This window comes from Toxotes jaculatrix, chromosome 22 (genome assembly GCF_017976425.1).
Source record: "Toxotes jaculatrix isolate fToxJac2 chromosome 22, fToxJac2.pri, whole genome shotgun sequence".
Lineage (NCBI taxonomy): Eukaryota > Metazoa > Chordata > Actinopteri > Toxotidae > Toxotes > Toxotes jaculatrix.
The window spans coordinates 9429673-9448673 of NC_054415.1; the positions used below are offsets into that span (position 1 = coordinate 9429673).

General features: G+C 40.1%; 2 protein-coding genes across 7 annotated transcripts; one reads left to right on the top strand and one right to left on the bottom strand.

Moving 5' to 3' along the window:
- Window positions 1-192: 192 nt before the first annotated feature.
- On the bottom strand, window positions 193-16088 carry pphln1 (periphilin 1). Of its 6 annotated transcripts, none has more exons than XM_041029827.1 (12): window positions 16047-16088; window positions 15432-15476; window positions 15014-15078; window positions 14419-14634; window positions 13528-13589; window positions 12359-12475; window positions 11574-11746; window positions 11303-11389; window positions 10159-10194; window positions 9243-9298; window positions 5707-5844; window positions 193-1155 (listed from the first exon to the last, which is right to left on the bottom strand). In XM_041029827.1, coding segments are annotated over exons 2-12 (1224 nt in total). In that variant the 5' UTR covers window positions 15433-15476; window positions 16047-16088; the 3' UTR covers window positions 193-882. The 6 variants fall into 6 exon arrangements, with proteins under 6 accessions (XP_040885761.1, XP_040885760.1, XP_040885763.1 ...); XM_041029826.1 differs by having other exon boundaries at window positions 11568-11746; XM_041029829.1 differs by lacking the exon at window positions 10159-10194.
- Window positions 16089-16133: 45 nt separating this feature from the next.
- Window positions 16134-18455, top strand: zcrb1 (zinc finger CCHC-type and RNA binding motif 1). Its single transcript, XM_041029832.1, has 8 exons — window positions 16134-16250; window positions 16408-16510; window positions 16614-16642; window positions 16813-16924; window positions 17056-17163; window positions 17345-17454; window positions 17535-17616; window positions 17846-18455. The coding sequence occupies exons 2-8, from the start codon at window positions 16427-16429 to the stop codon at window positions 17996-17998; spliced, it is 678 nt and encodes a 225-aa protein (XP_040885766.1). The 5' UTR covers window positions 16134-16250; window positions 16408-16426; the 3' UTR covers window positions 17999-18455.
- The last annotated feature ends 546 nt before the right edge of the window (window positions 18456-19001 follow it).

Consider the following 19001-nt stretch of genomic DNA (forward strand, 5'->3'; position numbering starts at 1 on the left):
ACATTTTTTGTTATCCTCAGATTGTAGGTGTTGTTTTCTTTTTTTAAATTAGGTCTATGATACCCACAGGATATTTAACCCTCCTGTTGTCTGTGGGTCAACAGGAGGGTTAACTCTGTAACCAGTATTAATAAATCTCAAACGTTAAACAGAAAGTTAACAGAAATCACATTTATTACAACTTTCAGAGACATCTCTGTTTGTGCAAAGCTTTGTCTCCGTGTTATCAAAATAACCAAGCTTTGTGCAGGTTTTTATGACGGATATAAAGTTCAAAAAGCAAAATGAGACAACACCATGAAAAGAAATCGAACTGACATTTCTCGACAGTACAGATTTATATAATAACATTGAACTGTTACAAATTTAGCAGCACCAAGTCATATATCTGACTGCTACAAAATAAAAATTTACATAGCTGAAAACCTTACAAAACAAATCACCGTCATTCTGGCTTTTCTTTTAGAAAAATGTGAACATGCCAAAGAACTGTCAACATATCTTTAATCAGAGGAGGTTAAACAATGAAACCTACGTTAACCATTTTCAATGTTGTGTGTAGTAGCTTTTTAAATAGACAAACATATTTTTTTGCCAACATCTGACCCAAAAAAAAAAACTTTCAAGAATATTTCATAATTAACAACTTTCAACAGAGAACTTGAGGGTAAAAATGCTCACGTTCAAAACTAACACTGTTCATTCTCCCATACACAAGTGCAACACTGCATCTTCTCTCCATGCTCACTTATTCTTCATGTTGCTGTGCTGCAGAATAGCTTCAGTTCAACAATCCACCATGTGTCCAAGATATCCATTACCTCCAGCAGTCAATCCTGCCATACTCAGTCCCACATTAAAGAAACTGATCAGGCCAAGGTGTCAGTAAGATGAGCTGTGATTCACTGCTGTCTTTGAAAGTTTATTGCCCGCCACGGACGTAGACGGAGTGGTCGAGTCACATACTGAGGGTTCTGGCTGCCGTATGGCTTCGTCCAGCTCATGTATGAAGTGTTTGAGGTCCTCTAGGCAACGTTCGCGGATCTCCCCAAGGTTCTCCCTGAGGGGAACCTGCAGCTGCTTCTCCAGGCTGGGGTCTTTAGCCACCAGCATCTTCACCACCATGCCAAACGTCTCGCAGTCCTGACGGTACACCTGGGCGTAGACAGGGATTTAGAAAACAAAACAAAAAACAAAACAAAACAAAACAAAACAAAACAAAAAAAAAACAAAAAAAACAAAACAAAACAAAACAAAAAAAACACAGTGTGAAGTGACACGCTCAGAGACACATTTACACCCATTTGTATGTAGATTTAGGTCTAAAAAGTGTCGACAGGCAGAGGGTTATGACGTAAGAAAGAAAAGACCTTAACTGAGGAGATGAAAAGTTACTTCCTTCCTGTTCTGCCTGTCGCCTAGGTGTAAATACTCCAGTGTCACTGAGCCTGAGCTGATCACTCTGGTGTTAACACACATCATGTAGCGTCAAAAGATAAACACTTATCCTCTCAAGTTTAATGAGGGCACTTTATATAGAACAGGGTAGCCCAAGATGCAATAAAACCCCACTTTAGTAGAAGCTCAGAGGCATATAATAGGTGTTGGAGGGACAATGAGGAAAAGGTGCTGGAGTCTTGTCAGGGAACTGCTATTTCACACCGAGCCTCAAATGTCTCATAAAACAATGGAGGGAGCCCGCTGCTTCCTCACAAAGTGGTTTGATTTGCAAAATAGCAAAACGGGTTTGTTAGAAACTCATGATCCTACACATGAGCTGAAGTTTCAGAGGGGGAAAACAGCAATGGACGGTAACTCTTGTGTGTCCATTTATATGTCATAGCTTCAGACATTGTGTGGACAGACTCTTACACACAAGACACTAAAACAAATCCTGTATCTAAATCCCTGTTGAATATTCTTCTCCCCTCAGGGCTTTAAATAGTGGTAATAGTAGTAATAGTAGTAGTAAAGTCATAATAGAGCAGCACTTCATGGGGGATTATCAGGAGTAAAATCTACCCCTGAGCAGTGACCAACAGACGTCAGTCACACCTCTGTTGCTCTAAGGGATGCTACTCCAATGTTCTCCATCTGTCCCTCCAGTATTTTATGACACATTTTCTCCTAGTCAGTCTCTCTTTACCTCACACTGCCCTGACATTCATCTTTTAGTCAACTCTCTTCCCTGAGTAAGTGGAAGTGAGTTAACTGACCGACACTGCTGCTTATTACGTTGAGCATCAAGTCTAGGTGCTGCAGGCGCACAGGCAAGGGCACTTCCAATGACAAGGGCCGTGCACGGATGTGTGTGTTTATGCATGCGCTTGTGTGTGTGTAAAATTAGGCCAGGCAAGGGTGAGTTTCAGTCATTCACCGGATACCAATAGTGGCTTCTGCGCTGCAGGGCTTTCTAACTCGCTGGCTTATTTATAGCTTTTCACAATGTTCCTAGAACGGAAAGCATGGTCGGAGCGGAGGAGAGATCTCCAATAAAGATCTGCTGTCAAACAGAGTTAATGTACTTGTGACAACAGAACGGATGGCAGCTTTCCAAAATCTGCATTGAACTAAAAAAAAATATTCAATTTCCTCCTAATATTGCAAAACATGAGACTTTACTGAAGAGGATTCCTGGTGAAGGAATGAGACCAACGTTTCTATCCTTGTGTAAGCATTTTAAGGTTTCTCAATTGCCTCCTTCTTGACCTACAGCAAACACTATTAGTATTCTGTAACAAGTGACCTGTGTGAACATTACAATTTCAGGAAACAATGCTGACGGCATGTCCTCTGGGCGTTTCTATACATTCCTCATGTACAATAAACGAGCAAAGGGGAAGATGTTACACAACAGACCAACCAATCAATACAAACATCATGTACTTGTGATAGCCAATCTCAACACTGTGTTGGATGTAGCAACAAAGTTTTGTCCTTTTAATCTTCTATTACTGTCCTTTGGTCTCATTCACCAGCTGATGACTGTGATTTTATCTATCAGCTATTCTAGGGAAGTATCCAATCAAGTGTGCTGACAACAACTTCTATGAATACAGGGAAAGTTGTTCCTAGATAACAATGTGCTGAAAATGTATATCCTGTATTCAAACACACTTCCTGAAATCCCTCCCTTGTTATCCAATCAGGAAGGAAAGGACTGGTTCTTGACTTTAGGGTGGGGCTGGTTGAGAACTGTCCATTTCTACAAACGTATTCTTCTTTAAACTTTTATTTGCTACAAGCTCCTAAAACTGCATGGTGATAGTGGCTGACAAGTATCACCTTATGGTGGAAGATGAGGAGGGAGCGTGTGAGAATGCCTGGCTGTAGAAATGAGAGAAACAGAAGAATGAAAGAGTTCAATTCTGCCATCCTTGTACCTTAAGAAAAAAAAAAACCTGATTGAGGCTGGAACTGTCCAACTTGTCTGTCTTGCAGCCAAATATGATTAGATTCCACAACAAATGAAATAAAATTCCCTTTGTGTCACAACCTGGGCAATGAAGAGTAAAACATAACACCCTTTGTTGCCTGTCATGCCTTGTCACTCGCTTTACCCAGTTAGTTTGTACCACAGCCAAAGTCAGCTTTGACAATGAGAACGGGTTCAGGTTGAATTTCAGTGGACCAGCTTCACTTAGCTACACAAACACACACACATACACACACACACACACACACAGACTGAAGCACTGGTATAACACGGCCCAGCACGATGTCTGGCTGACGATGGAAAGTTCAGCCTGGGATCTGTGAAAAATTTTAGAGACAGTTCGGGGGCTTTTGAGGAGCTACTGGACTTAGGTGTGTTTGTGCCCGTGTGGGTGGAAGAGATGGCTAGACCAGATTGGGTGCAGAAAGCCAAACATCTGGCTGTCAAGCGGCTAAACATGAGCGCCTACTGCAACACAAACGCTGCTGTGACTTTGTAGAGAAAGTGTTGTTTCAGAGCAAAAAAGAGTCAGTGATCAGCTGTGTGTGGAATTAATACGAGCCACCTGACAAGTGTGTATAAGTTTTTCAGGGTCTTTCTTGTGAAACCAACCAAGATATGAAAGCAAATCTCACAGGTTTGATTAGTGTTCACAAAATGTTTAAACATTGACCAACAAACAAGCATTTTTCCCCCAGAGTTTTACAGAGAATAAGAAGATGCTGCGCAAAATTTTATATCTGATTACTTCTTTTTTTGATCCGATTGTGCCTGATTTCTCCCTCACACTGATGACTAAACAATCTGGCCTTTCATGACAGACAGAGTGAGGACTGCCAAGTCACAAACGACCTTCATGCAAATTTCCTGAATGCCACAAAAGCCAAAGAAAGGGACAAAAGGAGGTGGAAAAACGCTGGGATTGTCAGCAGAAGTGAATGGTTATCTAAGAATCAGAAATCCTGGAAAGAAAACCTGAGACTTTATATCCCTGTGAAAATGGAATACACTGTTCCTACTCGTTTATCATTTTAAACTATTATTCTCTTTCCAGACATAAAGGTTATAGCAGGGAAATAGGAGTTGCATGACCACATCATTGATAAGCCCATTTTAAAATACTTAAAGTGCAATGACAACATTCAAACTTTTCATGATACCTGAAAATATGAACTAAAGCTCACACAACAGAGCTTAAACGTTATAAAGTTTGTCTTATAAAAGGAATGAGAGGAGACACAGATGGGGGAGAAATAGACAGGCCATAAAACAGGCAAGAAGCTGCAGCGTCAGCAACAGTGTTATAACAGCCTGTAGGCTCTGTGGCACAGCTCAGTGTGAGAGCACAGTGTTGCTCTGCTCCAGGGCAGAGCTGGCTCAGGTTTAATGGTCCCAGTAAAGCAGCGGTAGCGCGCACTGGTGCAGGAATGGCCTTCATTAGATAACTGAGCAGAGCTGGAACCTCAAGCCTCGGGTGGTTTTAGCTCTGTGAAATGGTCGACCTCTCAATTTAGAGTATGCACAACCCTATACACTGACTAAGCTGTGCTTGTGTTTCTGCTTTCATTTATATGTTCATGTATATGTTTCCACGTCCCTGTGTGCGGGCCTATGTGTGTGTGTGCATTTGTATAATGAGTATAATGAGCAGGTCTTGCAGTCTGGATGGGAGATTAACAAGAGCAACAAGGAATATGCTGGCAAATTTGGCAAGCAGCAACATAATTGCCCATCACTTAAAGATTATGCTAAAACTAATATCTGGCTGGTAACGGTGAAAGTGGCTGGTGAATTTTAAGATGTACCCACCAGTGTGACTGGTGGACAGAAAAGTTAATTTCCTGCCTTGTTAGGGACATAATAGGTGACTGTTTCAGTAATGCTTATCCTGTAAAACAGCCCCTGTGTGAGTCAGAAAACCCAAGGCCACCATATGTTTAGGAACATATGCCAGAGGTACAGTGTGTCCCATGCATGCACTGTGATGTTGACATTTATAGAAAAGTCTTTACAAATTACCAACTTGTAATGAGAGGATTGTAAATGCAGCGATTTTATAAAGGGAAAACAGACATAAAATATAGATTTCTATATTTTCTTTTATGCTACATTAGTACTAGTATAGATGCCTAGATATTATATAAATCCAAAACAGTTATCAGTGCATTTTTCTTTCAGTTCATGGTCAGTTTAATGATGCACATGAACTATTTTTCCAGATAGAGGGTCAGATAAAAGTAAATTTAACATGTCACGTGTTGGAAAAGTACCTTCTCTATCTCTTGGGCTTTAGCTGCGATGGCCAGGGCTCGTCGCTCTTGAAAGTTGTCTGTAGACTTTTGGCTCTCGTCTACGACAGGAGCTGCCAGTGGTTCCTCTTTTTCTGCTTCTGGAGGATGGTTCTCCTCCTAACAGGTATAGGAGAGGAAAGAATAAGTTACTGTTCTGAGGAGCACAAACAAAAGTGGGTGAGTGTGTTTTTAAATGGAGAAAAAAAAGCTGTGAAGTGAAAAAACACTGGCAAATGTTAAGAAAAGAGAAAAAGACTGAGACTGACTCCATTGGCTTCTGTTTCTGCTGCTGATTAAAGCCAACTCAGAACCAATTACTGAACAAAATCAATACACCAAGATGACAGAAATAACAATGACAGAATGCAGAGAGCGGGAAATGTCAAAGAAAGTAGGTCAGCAACCTATAGTCCAGTCATAGATAGTGCAATACTATGACCTGACCTACTGACTAACTTTAGAGGAAAGACGAGGTTGATGAGGCGTATCTAAGGATAAAGCCCAGATATACTGAAGCAGCAGCTATAGCTATAGTCACAATTCACTCTGTGGAAGTTGGGTGCAGTGGAAAAGAATTAGGAACTCATAGGAATTACAGCACTGAGATAGGAGATAGGACTAAAATATAAGCTACATGTCATATGACATGGCATTCATATTATGTACCATTGCCATTACTTTTTATTACAATTTCATTACAAATTATAAGGAGAACCTGACTTTACATCAAGCTTATTTTTCAGCATAAAAGGTAGAAATCGACATTTCGGCCATTTTTATATCTTAAGAAAATAGGAGGTCTCGGCAGACAAGCCATGATGAGCCTTCAAATGGGTAGACTGGAAACCCTAGTACCCATAAGTATTACTGTGAAAGCCAAAAGAAAGAGTAAAGGGCAGAAATGAGGCCAACTTGGATCACCGCTCAATTTCTTTTGCTCATTTCCTGATACTATTTGAAGGCCAGGGAGCAGAACTGCCCAGCCATGACTAAAGTCCACTCATACATAAAGGGAAACAGGCCACGGACTTATTAAATCTTAAATCTCTAAGATGACTGAGGAAAGAAATTACAGGAGATGGTACATCACAAAGCCGAGTGTGGGCTAAAATAAAAAGCACAACTCATAAAACATCATCCAATTATTCCTCCTTCCAGTTCCCTCCCTGCAGCTATGCTTGGGAGAAGTCCAGTGTGTACGCTTGCACATGTATGTAAAATTGTGTTTGTCAGTCTTCAGCCTCCTTAACCTCAGTGAAGAAAATATTTCTGTCTGTTTCTCTCACTGCAGCTGGCTGGGCACAGCCCAACCTGGAAGGGATGTTTCAGTTCGAACACAAAGCTTGGCAGACACACAATATTCTGTGCAAAACTAGGCAGAAAGGAAATATCATCAATTGGGAGGTATGGGTAATTTATTTTTAATGTAAAAATAAGACTGAATCAGACTTAAAAGACTGCTACTGCTGCCTGCTTGGTCTTCATATAAAGAATTTCATCAGGACAAGAAAAAGACTTGTTGGTGGCACTGAGGAAAAGTCCTGGTTGGTAAAATGTTCCTTTAACTTTAACTGGCAGGAATTTGTTGCTTTGTATTGGGACGAAACCTTCTGGTGACCTTTTCACTTCCAGGACAAGCTCTCCACCCACCAGACCACCCTGACTCAGAGCCAGGGCCAGAGCTGCTCTTTAGGTCGCCTCTTTAGTCTGTTCTGTCTGGGGTGGCTCCAGAAAGCCTGCGTGTGTGTTTGTTGAATCCCCACAGCAGGCAGTGGCCAGGGCCATTAGTGCGAGCTTTACTGGGGGCACAGGACAGGCCTTTCATCTTGGCCAAGGTTATGGGTTTGTGCCCCCAGAACAGAGAACAACAATGCACCACAGGCTAGATCAAACACAGAAGCAGAAGCAGCAGTGTGTATGTGTGTGGAGGGGTGGAGCACTTAGTAAATAAAAAAAAAAAAAAACTTTCATCACAGCAGTTGATGGGGTGGCGGTGGGTGGTTCTAACAAAAATGAACATTAGAAGGAGAGGGAAAGAGTTTCTATGTTGTGTCTTGTAATTTCTGATGTATAAAGCACATGCATGGGTTTACAAAGATATCCAAGAGCCCATTATGCCAATTAAAAGGATGATTCATTGAAAACAAAAAATGGTAACATTCAAATGACAACCAGAATTTACAAAAAAAAAAAAAAAAAAAAAGATCTAAGGGAAGCTAATGAGATAAATAACGAGACTTCGTGGACATGAAAGCAACATTTAAAGATACAGTTTTATGGGCTTTTTGATCAAAGCGGATTTTATGCCCAACTTGTAACATTTTTACAAGTAAGTCACATCATGTTCACCTGCTTGTATTACCTTTCACTTGATATAGTGCTCTTGTTTCACTAATTGTAAGCAGTTTCTCAGCCAGTGTGAGCGCACTAAGCATTAAAAGCTCTAAAAAGTCAGATTGTGGTCTGGTCTCGGTTTTGACCAGACATGTAGTTTCTACATTTTTGGGTTCTTTTTTTCTTTGTGCAAAATTAGCTGATGCATTTAATCTGGTTGAGACACATTTTGAGTGAACACTCACATGACGTTAACACTGAGCCTTTCTCTTCTTTGCCATCCATCCCGTATGACGTGAATGTGGCACAAGACACGACTTTTGTGCGAGCTCCATGTTACACATTGATTTCTCACAGGCACAAGGCCTGCTACATCCACCAGACACTCACAGCTACCAAACATATTCAGTCATACTCTTCAACAGAAAAAGGAAACGATTGTTCATTGTAAAATGGTCTAAACAAATCCTAATGAGTTCCACAGGGACTTCTCCTGGATTTGAAGCTCAGATGCTGTGATAAAGTTAGGACTCGGGCTACTGAGTTAGCCTCTTCACTTCTGGGTGGCCACAGCCAGACGCACTGCGCCTAATCACATCTGATTCTATTTACACTCCCCTGCATAGTTATCAGCAAAACAAGCTATTATTTTCAAAACAGGCAGGAGATATCTGCATTCAGCACTTGCTCAAAACACTAAAAGTATTTTCTTTTTAGAACAAGAGGAATGACTCATACTTTCGTTGACACACGAGCCCCTGCGCCCTACACCAGTACATGTTCTTGTGATTGAGGTCTGCTTACACCACAGGTAAACAAAGCCTGGGCCCGATGGCTTTCATGCTCTGTGTGAGTGCCACTTTAAAACCCATTAACACACTTCAGTGGGACTAAATGCTTATTAGAAGGATGGAATTTAAGAAGGTCCAGGTGTATCCTGCTGTACGGTGACAAAGGCAGAGTCCATGGTGTCCAATGAATGGAACAGTCCGTAGGACATTAGGAACTGAATTGCTGTATTTATAATTTTAAAACCAAAGGTTTATATTCTAAAAAAAAGAAGCAAAGGTTTGTGTTGTGTTCTTGCTCGTTCAAGTAAACTTCCAGCAAAAACACCAATGCTTAATTTTTTAAAAAATAAATAAATAAATAATTTGCTCTTTTCATCTGCTCAAGCTCACCTTGTTTGACGTCGCACTGTGTGGAGAGCCTTCTCTTGAAAGGCCAGGAATTTTGTCTGGAGAAACGAGAACAAGATAAAAAAAAAATGATAGTGAGACAGTGGGACAGACTACTGTGCAGAGAAAAAGATACTAGAGAGGGAGAATAACAGCAGGAAGCAGGAATTCAGTGGACAATTTGTGCGTCTGGAAAGTGAGTAAGTATGTAGGTATGAAATCAGGGCTCTGTAAAGGTGCTGAAGTTTGGTTTCAGGATCCAGACAGGTACCTAGGCTAGAAAATCTGGAACAATCAAGAAACAGAGGGTTTGCTATCATGCTCCAAACTCCAGTGGGTGGATTCACTGCAACACATTAACTGTGGAAGCCCCCCTCCTCTCAAGTCACTCACTTTCCATTTGTTCTTCTACCAATAGAAACCCATCATCTTTATAGTCAAATCCCACCAACAAACATGAACTCTAAGCACCTAGCAATGAAACAAAAACACCCCAGAGTGGTAATGTCCACTTAAGGAATATCCATCAGACATCCTATACCCTTTCCCTCTTCATCCACACACGACTTGGTGGCATCTTTATGAGGCCTGACAAAGTGGCAGACAGAGCGGGGAGGTGGGCTGGCTGCTGCACACATTAGAAACGCTTGCTGTCTCACTCAGGTTACACAGACTGGGAATAGGTTAGGTTTAACGATTGTAACCTTTGTATATTTCCGAAACAAATCCTCCGCATGTCATCTCAGCTTGTTTTCATTAATTTCTACTGAAAAACATTGGACGACAGAGGTGGTACAGAGAATATACCAGGTCTGTTTTCTCATTTAACAAGATTTAAAAAGGTAGAAAAGCCCTGCCAGACTGCATTTGATGTAACTTTTCTGGCCTATACATAACAACTATACTGAACTCTACTTACCAGTCATCTTGCTCTGAGAATAAGTCTCTTCATACCCTGTAGGAAGACCAAACCGTAAGGTCACTGGCTGTGTACACTTTCTTATCTTACAGCAAAGTAGCAAGCACACTAACTGCCCTGATGCTTCACTAAAAATATGGTGTTACACTCCACTTTCAAGAGGTGGCACTCATGCATTTCAACCTTTTCAAAACTTTAACCACCACCTAGAAGCTATTTGTAATTTTTCCATATTAGCACGGTGATGTTCTGTGGTCTTCTAAGCTTGTTTCACAAATGAAAAACAACCAATAAAATGTAAACTTAAAAAAGAGAAATGGCCAAGACTAAAGATGGGAGCAGATATAAATGAAACTATTTGTGGGAACAGGGATGTTGGAAGATTAGAGGTACAAAGACTACAAAAGACATGCAGTGAACAGGGAGGTACTTTGGCACTCATGTATTTCAAAGTCCACTTGATTCACACTTTATTGTGAGCCTGCTGGGAATGTAGTTTTGTAAACCCATGCAGTGCCTGTCCAGTCAATAATATATATATATAACATTAATCTGACATGAATTAAAATTGCTAGATAGCAATTTAGCTATTTGTCCAAATGCTTGCATGAAAGTACAAGGTCATACAGATTTGATATGGACTGTAAAATCCACTGTTCCTAACCATTATCCTTCATTTCATCAGATCAGTGTAGGAATGGTGGAGAGTGCAAATGTACCTCCACAACAGGGAGCAGAAATGGTTTGTATAAAGGAACCCATTACAGCAAATGTCACTAACAGGTACTAATTAAGAAAATAAATTCATGATACAACTTACTTTGGACCTGGGTGAAAGAATTTCAGTGTAAAAAACACATTCTGTTTTTAAATTGTATTCTACAAGTTATATCATATATGCTTTATTATATTCTGTAGGGTTAAACTTAAATTTAGTTCATCATTTTAAGTACATCTAGGTCTTTAATCCACTGTGTTCCTCCATCCTTGCATCCTTCTCATAGACTTAGTGGCAGATATCTTTGGGGTGTGGGAAGCCAGCATTTTTCTGACATGACAAGGATGCAAAGAGACGTGTGAGGCATGACAGATGATCTTATCGTCACCCAGATCCAAGCTTGTGTGCCTGGCTACAAGTACAGACCCAAAGTGTCATGTCCACTCTGCTGAGGATAGAGCGACCCCCAAAGGTGCTCAGAAACACCCGCGTGACCCTCTGGACCGTCCACACCTGAAAAGCCAGCCGGCCAGATTATCAGTTATGGACAGACAGTGAAAAATTTAAATAGAGGTGGGAAAATAAAGAGTTCTGTTCCTACACAGTGAAGAGACACTTTTGTGGGTGGTTGTCCTGAACCGAAAGAGCTCCACGCTGTGGCAGGGGAGGGAAAACTAAGAATTCTACATACTCTTGCCTTGCTGTGAGGGAAATGGCAGGCTCTTGGCTCTCTCTGGTGAGTAGCCTCTGCTGCTGACGCTGGAGCCAGAGCGACTGTGGGGGGAACGGGCCACCTCACGGCGTACAGGAGAACGCTCTCTAAGGGGAGGGAACGGGGCTGCCTTTCTCCTGTAGTGGTCTCTGTCCTCCCTGGAAAAGAACAGGGAATGTGTGGGCTGTCATAATTTGAACGGTGAAAACGCAAAAACTGTTGCACTGAATGACAAATTAGCTCCTTGTAGTCATTTGACAAAGATATCTCCAGCTTTAAACCAATATCCACCACAACTGGTGTCTAAACATAAGCCCTCCTTCCTTAACTTTTTCTGTGCTGACAAAGCACAATGCTGCCCTCTAGCTTTTTAAAGTAACTGCACAGAACACATGCTTGTCAATGACAGCTGCTCTAAAAATCTATAGTATGTCACAGCTATAGTGACAGTCAGCCCTAATCACCATTAAAAGATGTGGAGTGCAAGAAAAAGAAAAAAATTAGAGCAACAAACAAGCAAAAGACTAAACAAGAAGAGCAGCTCATCTTATTTTACCAGACACACTTGAACTGCACTGTTTCTCCCATTGTATGTGCTCAAACAATGTAACTAATGATACCCAAACAAAGGCAGATTTTCATTCTGTCCAAAGAATATACTGGTCATTTTCACTAATTACACACATTGGACAACGAATAAGCTGATTACACAAATACAATGATGGCACATGGATGCCCTAAGCAGTGATTAAGTGTGTATTCAGTCGCACCCTCTGTCCAGGTTGAGGATGGCCTGTACTAGTGTGTCTTCCCCGCTCTCTGGGAGGGACCTGGGCGCTGGGTAAATGCCCTGGTTTCGGACGCTATGAAGAGGTGGAGCTCGAGCACTAAGGGGATAAAAAAAAAAAAAGTGTGGCTGAGTTACAAGTAAATGTTCAATACCATGAAAACAAATATCATCGGGTCCATGATTTCATTCAACCATTACAAAATCATTTCAGTGTACAAACAGTACTCTTGGATTCTGCCTGTATGCTTTACTGTCAACTGTGTGGTTGAAATATGTATAAGAAGTAGGATGTATTACTACGATATATGCTCCAGTTTTCAATTTGTGCACTGACTGTTCACAGTATAATGTGATAATGTAAACTGTTGCCATATACAGGTTTAGATTATGGTTAACAATAACAAACAGCAAAATGTAAAAAATGAAAACACATGCAATGAGCAAAATCCTTTTCCACTGCTTTTATAAATAACTTAAAACTCCCCAGACACCATATCTCTGTGCCCCTTTGCTTAACTCCCCACCACCTCTCAAATGACCCCTGACCTCTGCTCACACAAAAATCGCCAATCAACAGGCCAGAACTGACCCTAGTGCCCTTTCACAACTTGACACTGTTGCTTGGAGTGAAAGCCTTTGTATCTTTGTGTGCCTGATAAGTGGCAAATCTAGCATTGACAGACAGGGATTCAGTGTCATGATAACCTTATCTCGCCTTTCTCTTTTTTTCCAGCTCATGTCACAGTGAAATGTCATCATTTGATGAAGTAATATGACTGTGCTTATTAATGTCATCTGTGGTCAGTTCACTGTGGCTTTGCCCACGAACTTTAACATACTTTTACTTAAAAGACTGAGTGAATACTGTAAACCTGTCAAGTAAAATCTGTAGCCTAAGTGCTGACACTGTTCAGCTAACATTGCTAATCTGAACAGTTGTCTAACAGTGTGGCTGCACAAAATGTGAATAAGGTGAGACAGGCCAACATGGGTCAGGGCAGACCATGATTTATGATTGCTGCTATGTAAACACACATTTTAAAAATGGGGATATTGAAAACTGAGGCCTGCAGCGATCCTGCTTTAGCTGTAGTGGTGAGAATTAAACACAGAGGATTTGTGGCAAGCCTGAGAGGAGGAGGGGTTTACCCAAACTCCAAAGGCCGTCCTGCGTGAGGGTCCTCCCTGGGTACTCTGTAAGGATAGTCCTCCTGTGACACACAGTAGAGAAAATATAAAAGTAAAATGAGCGAAAGTGACCCTTGAATTCCACTTTTTCCTGGATTATTTGGTTGTGTCAAAAGTTCAGATGTTTTTATATTTTAAAACGTGCATTTACTTTCACTCATTCCACACTGCACTCACACGGTTGCATGAATTTCAGAACATGCTTAGTATTGATAAAGTGCTACAGAGTTAATTCATCAGCTATAAAGATAAACCCATGGATTAAAAAAATTACACCAACAACAGTAGGTAATTAGAGTTTTTAAAAAAAGCCATCATAATGGAAATTCCCAGTCCAATAAGCAAATGGCTGCAACAGTTAATTGCCACAATGTAGCCCACACTGTGTGTAAGAAAGGGGTTTAAAATATCTCAACTTGAACCTGTAGCACCCTCAGCTGGCCAGTTACGTGTGTGCATGTTTAACCAACAATATCACAGGATATGCAACTTGTCTGCAATTATACAAAATAGCAGAAGTGGACTGTGATAGTTGTCTAACACTCATAGAATTCTTAAAATAACTTGAAATAACCTGAATTTCAGTTAGTATGAATACAGATGGCCTGTAATTTCTGACTTTTAAAACCCACTGTCTGGCTCCCATATTCAGTTATGAAGAAACTTTTCTGCGGCTGAAATTGTGCTTTACTTTCTTTCTGATTTAGTTTGTTGAATGATAGTTGAGGCAGCCTTTGGCAGTTCTTGAGCTCTTTGATCTAGTCTTTGCAAACTTTGAATCCCATACATTGTACCTAATTAGTTTTTATGCATACATTGAGCTGTTCAGTAATGTCAGACATCAGCTCTCACCCTCCTTGAAGGCGGACCAGCTCTGCGTTCAGCAGGGAAATGAAGGCTGTCCCCGTGATAGCCCCTCTGATCATCATGGTAATTTCGGGGGCCACCTCCATTTGGGAAAAAGCGGGGACCTCCTTCGTAATCGTACCCGCCCCGGCCATAGTCATCCTCTGGCCTGCCAAAGGGGCCCCTCCTCTCCACTGCTCCACCTGCTCGTGGGTATGGACCCTACGAGGATGAGTACATTTAATGGATTTGACATATACTGTAAACCATGGTTTTTAAAAATTGTCATTGAGTGACTTTTATTTTGTTAAGCTTTGTTACAGCTTATGGTAACCTGCTGGCTAAAGACTTCTTCAGTCAACATAGAAAAATTTCTGAAGAGGTGTTTCTCAGTTTAGAAATATGGGTTTTTCTCCCTCTACACTGTTCAATAACCGTGACAACAACAAAACTATGCCACTGAAAGAATTATTCTGGTGGTTTGGCATATTTAACCGTCCTTCTATCCATGATTAGATAGTATTCTTACTTGTATTTGAAAGAAAGGTCAAAAGTGATATTGAGGGGGAACAGATCCTGATGCTACTTGGTTCACACTCACCGGTCTCTCTGTTAAAAAGCGTTCATCATACACCTCTCTTATACTCCTGTCTCTCCTGTATGTCACTGCAAAGGGCAAAGAGTGAGAGATGCTGTTTGCACTGTACATTTCATCACGCAAAGGTAGGGCCACAAAAATAAATAAAACTGTCTTTTTGGCCTTTTTCAAGCGATGTTCAGGTAACATCTTTGGGCAGAATTTATTCCAGGAAAACAAAGTATTGTTAAGAATGCAAGAACATAGTTGTTTGTATCTTATTTGATTCCTTTGGTTTTGGCAACAGTAAAGCCATTCTAGCTAAGATACTTTTTACAATGCATGAAAATCTCTGAATGTAGAGGTTTGTTACTAAACCATTGTTGAACTGATGGATTCTTAAAAAAAAAAAAAAAAAAAAAAAAGTTGTGTAAGAACTTACTTTTTGACTCAAGGACTTGTGTAGGTATAAGATCTTCAGCACAGTCTGTAAAACGGTTCAAAAGATATTAAGACTGTACATTTGGTATAAGCTTTAATTCCTATATTTTGCCGAAAAGTCTTCACAATTAAACTCAGGTGGAAAACTATTCTATTTTGCCACAAGTGCATGCAATGAAGATAGGGAGCAGTGTTTGACTATGAGATGTGATCCAGCAACCGAGCCGGCTGAGGTTACTTTCTGCTGACAACACTGATCTAGGGATGAATATCCATTTGACCAGCAGAATGGCACCCAACCGATGACCACCATACCAACTAATTGCGAAAACCACCACAGCTTTTTCTGGGTTGCTGACTTAACCGGTAACTACTGTGGCTCCATCTAGAACGGGGAGCTAGCATTGCTAATTAGCTAGCCTCCATATATGCTGCAAACATCCGCACGTTTTATTTCATTTGAGGAGGGGGGGCAAGTTAGCCTAACCTTACTGCAACAAAGAAAATCACAAATAAATATTTACGACGAAATAGTGGCCCTTTTAGATAAACACAGGTTAAATTACCTACACTAAAAGGTAATTTATTTCACGCTAAATAGCAAAAACAATCTCACCTTCCTCTATGAGTTAGTTAGCCTAGCCTCCCTGGTTGGACAACAGCTCTTTTATTGGACAAAGATTCGTTCACGTCATCAAATTGCGCCGTACAGAAATGGCGTTTGTTTCTGTTTGATAAACGTTAGCTAGCTCCATGGAAAAACACACAATACTGCGATTTTGAATCAAAATTAAACATTCTAATGGTGGAGTCTGTGTTGGTAGGTAATTTGGTTAATATAAATAATCTAAAATTGGTACTCAGCTGGTTGAAGCGTTAAAATATTTAACGCCACATTTAATTAATGATGAACTGATCAAGTTTGATAAGTAGTTGTTTGTTTTTATAATCATTTGACTGTCTTGTTTGTTTTATAGTGTGTCATATGCGTCCAGTATGAGTGGGGGTTTGGCACCAAGCAAAAGCACTGTGTATGTGTCTAACCTGCCTTTCTCTCTGACCAACAATGACCTGCACAAGGTAATATGTTATTATGAAACAATGTTAACCATGTTTCTGTTTAACACAAAAATAAACAAGACTCAGCTTCCTGACTGAAATGGATCACCTTGTCTCATTTCAGCTATTCACCAAATACGGAAAAGTTGTAAAGTAAGTGATGGCTCTGTCATAATTAATTTTTTTATTATTTGTATTTTCACAGTAATGTCTAAACCAAACAGTAGTTTGAGCACAGAACCCACAACAATCGGTTAGAGGCTCTGAATACTTCTCTCTGCTGTTTTAAAATAAGAATTGATAGTTATTAAAACCTATTTCAGGGTTACAATCGTAAAGGATAAAGACACTCGCCAGAGTAAAGGGGTGGCATTTGTTCTCTTCCTGGACAGAGAATCAGCTCATAACTGTGCAAGAGCAATAAACAACAAACAGGTGAGTATTTCACATCAAGGCCATTAGTTTTCATTTGTGTGTCACTGAGCATAAGCTTGCAGCCTCCTAGTCAGTGATGGTTCTTTAATGGATAGCCACTTGTCAGAGTTACAAATATGTTTGTCTCCCAGCTGTTTGGCAGAACGGTGAAAGCAAGCATTGCAGTCGACAATGGAAGAGCAGCTGAGTTTATCAGGAGGCGGAACTACACAGACAAGTCTAGGTGTTATGAATGTGGGGTCAGTGAAAATTAAGTGGATTTTCTTTTGTCCCATGAGATCAACTTTTATTGAATTATAAGTATAATCTGTTTTCTCTTTATTCTGAATGGGTGAATATTTTGATGTATAGAAAATTATTCCAGAAAGTTGTCTGATGTCGGAATGTCATTTTATTTCTGTTTTTGAATGAAAATCGCAGGATACAGGTCATCTGAGCTATGCATGCCCCAAAAACATGCTGGGAGAGAGGGAACCTCCGAAGAAGAAAGAAAAGAAAAAGAAGAAAAAGGCTCAGCAACCTGAGCACATGTAAGTAATTATAGATGATTTTGTGAGATATTGTATAATATAATTCTGTTTTTGTAATTCCTAAATCTTTTCCCTTATAGTGAAGAAGAAGAAGAAGAAGAAAGTGAAGAAGAGGGAGAGGACCCTGCCTTAGATAGTCTGAGCCAAGCCATAGCTTTTCAAGTAAGTGTGCAGATATACTGTTAAAAAAACAGTGTAGACATATGATTCTCTGAATTAGAAGTTTATACTGTTTTGTGTGTGTTTGTTACTTAAAAACCACTTGTAACATTTCTACTTAAGTTAATCATGTTGCCTCAAAAAAAAAAAAAAAAAACTGCATGTGTACCACCAAAATTTTCCGATTTGACTTTTACTGGCATCATGATTCTTCTTTCTTTTGTGCCCCCAGCAAGCCCGTATTGAGGAAGAAGAGGAGAAACAGAAGAAGCAGGCCCTTTTGTCTCAAGAAGATGATGCATGCGCTTCGACATCTTCAAATTCTAAGAAACCAAGGATCAAAAAAAGTGCATACTTTAGTGATGAGGAGGAGCTCAGTGACTAATGATAATAATACACATTTTGGACTTAACCACCAAATTGTTTGGTAAATATGGATTTAGTTTTGTAAGGTTTGTGTTACAATGAGGGTGTTAAAAACATGATTTCATTTTTTTCTTCATGTAGCTACAGGAGGCGAGACATTTTATGTTTCTCGAAATACTGTGTAATTGTTATTGGGTTTGACTGATAATTGTATCTTTTTTTTAATTATTTTTTTTTTAATATTGACAAACCAAATGTTCGTTATTCCAACATTAACTGCAACATCCAATAAAGAGTGATACTTTTAGTTTGTCGAAGTAAATGATGACAGGGTAGTTAAAAGACAGCTGCTGTTTAAAAAAATGTATTTGTCAATCTCTGATCAGTGGTGAGAAATGTATGTCAGGTGAGCATATGGTTGTGTTTTGAATAACCAGCGGCCAAAAATAATTATCAAAACTGGAATAAGCACTTCTAAACCACATGAAATCTATTTAAAATTCTTAATATTGCAACAGCTAAATTGCTGCAATTTAGGTTTCTCTGCGGGAAAATAATGGATGAAGGTAATGGAGATCTACGGTTCTCCTTGATATGAACAGGCTGGGGAACTTCTGCCTGCTTCAGCCTATTCGCTCGGGATTGTGGTCTTTGGAGCTCCCTTGCGTCAGCACGCAAACAAAGGGAGGGATTCCCCGATGTTTTACGCGTCTGTGGGTTAAACTGCTGCGGCATGTCTGCAGTCTGAGAGGGAAATGCGAAGATGGAGGGTTAGGAAAATGCAGGGAGCGGATATGAGTGGGACCATGTTAACACATCGCTGTCGACGCAATATTAGAGTTTTTGTTGCATTTGGGTGCCGTTGGAAATGAATGAACTTTATAGCTCTTGACAAGGAGAAAGATAAATACTAAATACTAGATGCGACTACTAGTAGTAGTATTTATTAATTGTTCATGTAGAAATTATATGCAATTAAACCAATCCTTAATGTAGGATGTGTTTTGTGCACTACACACTCT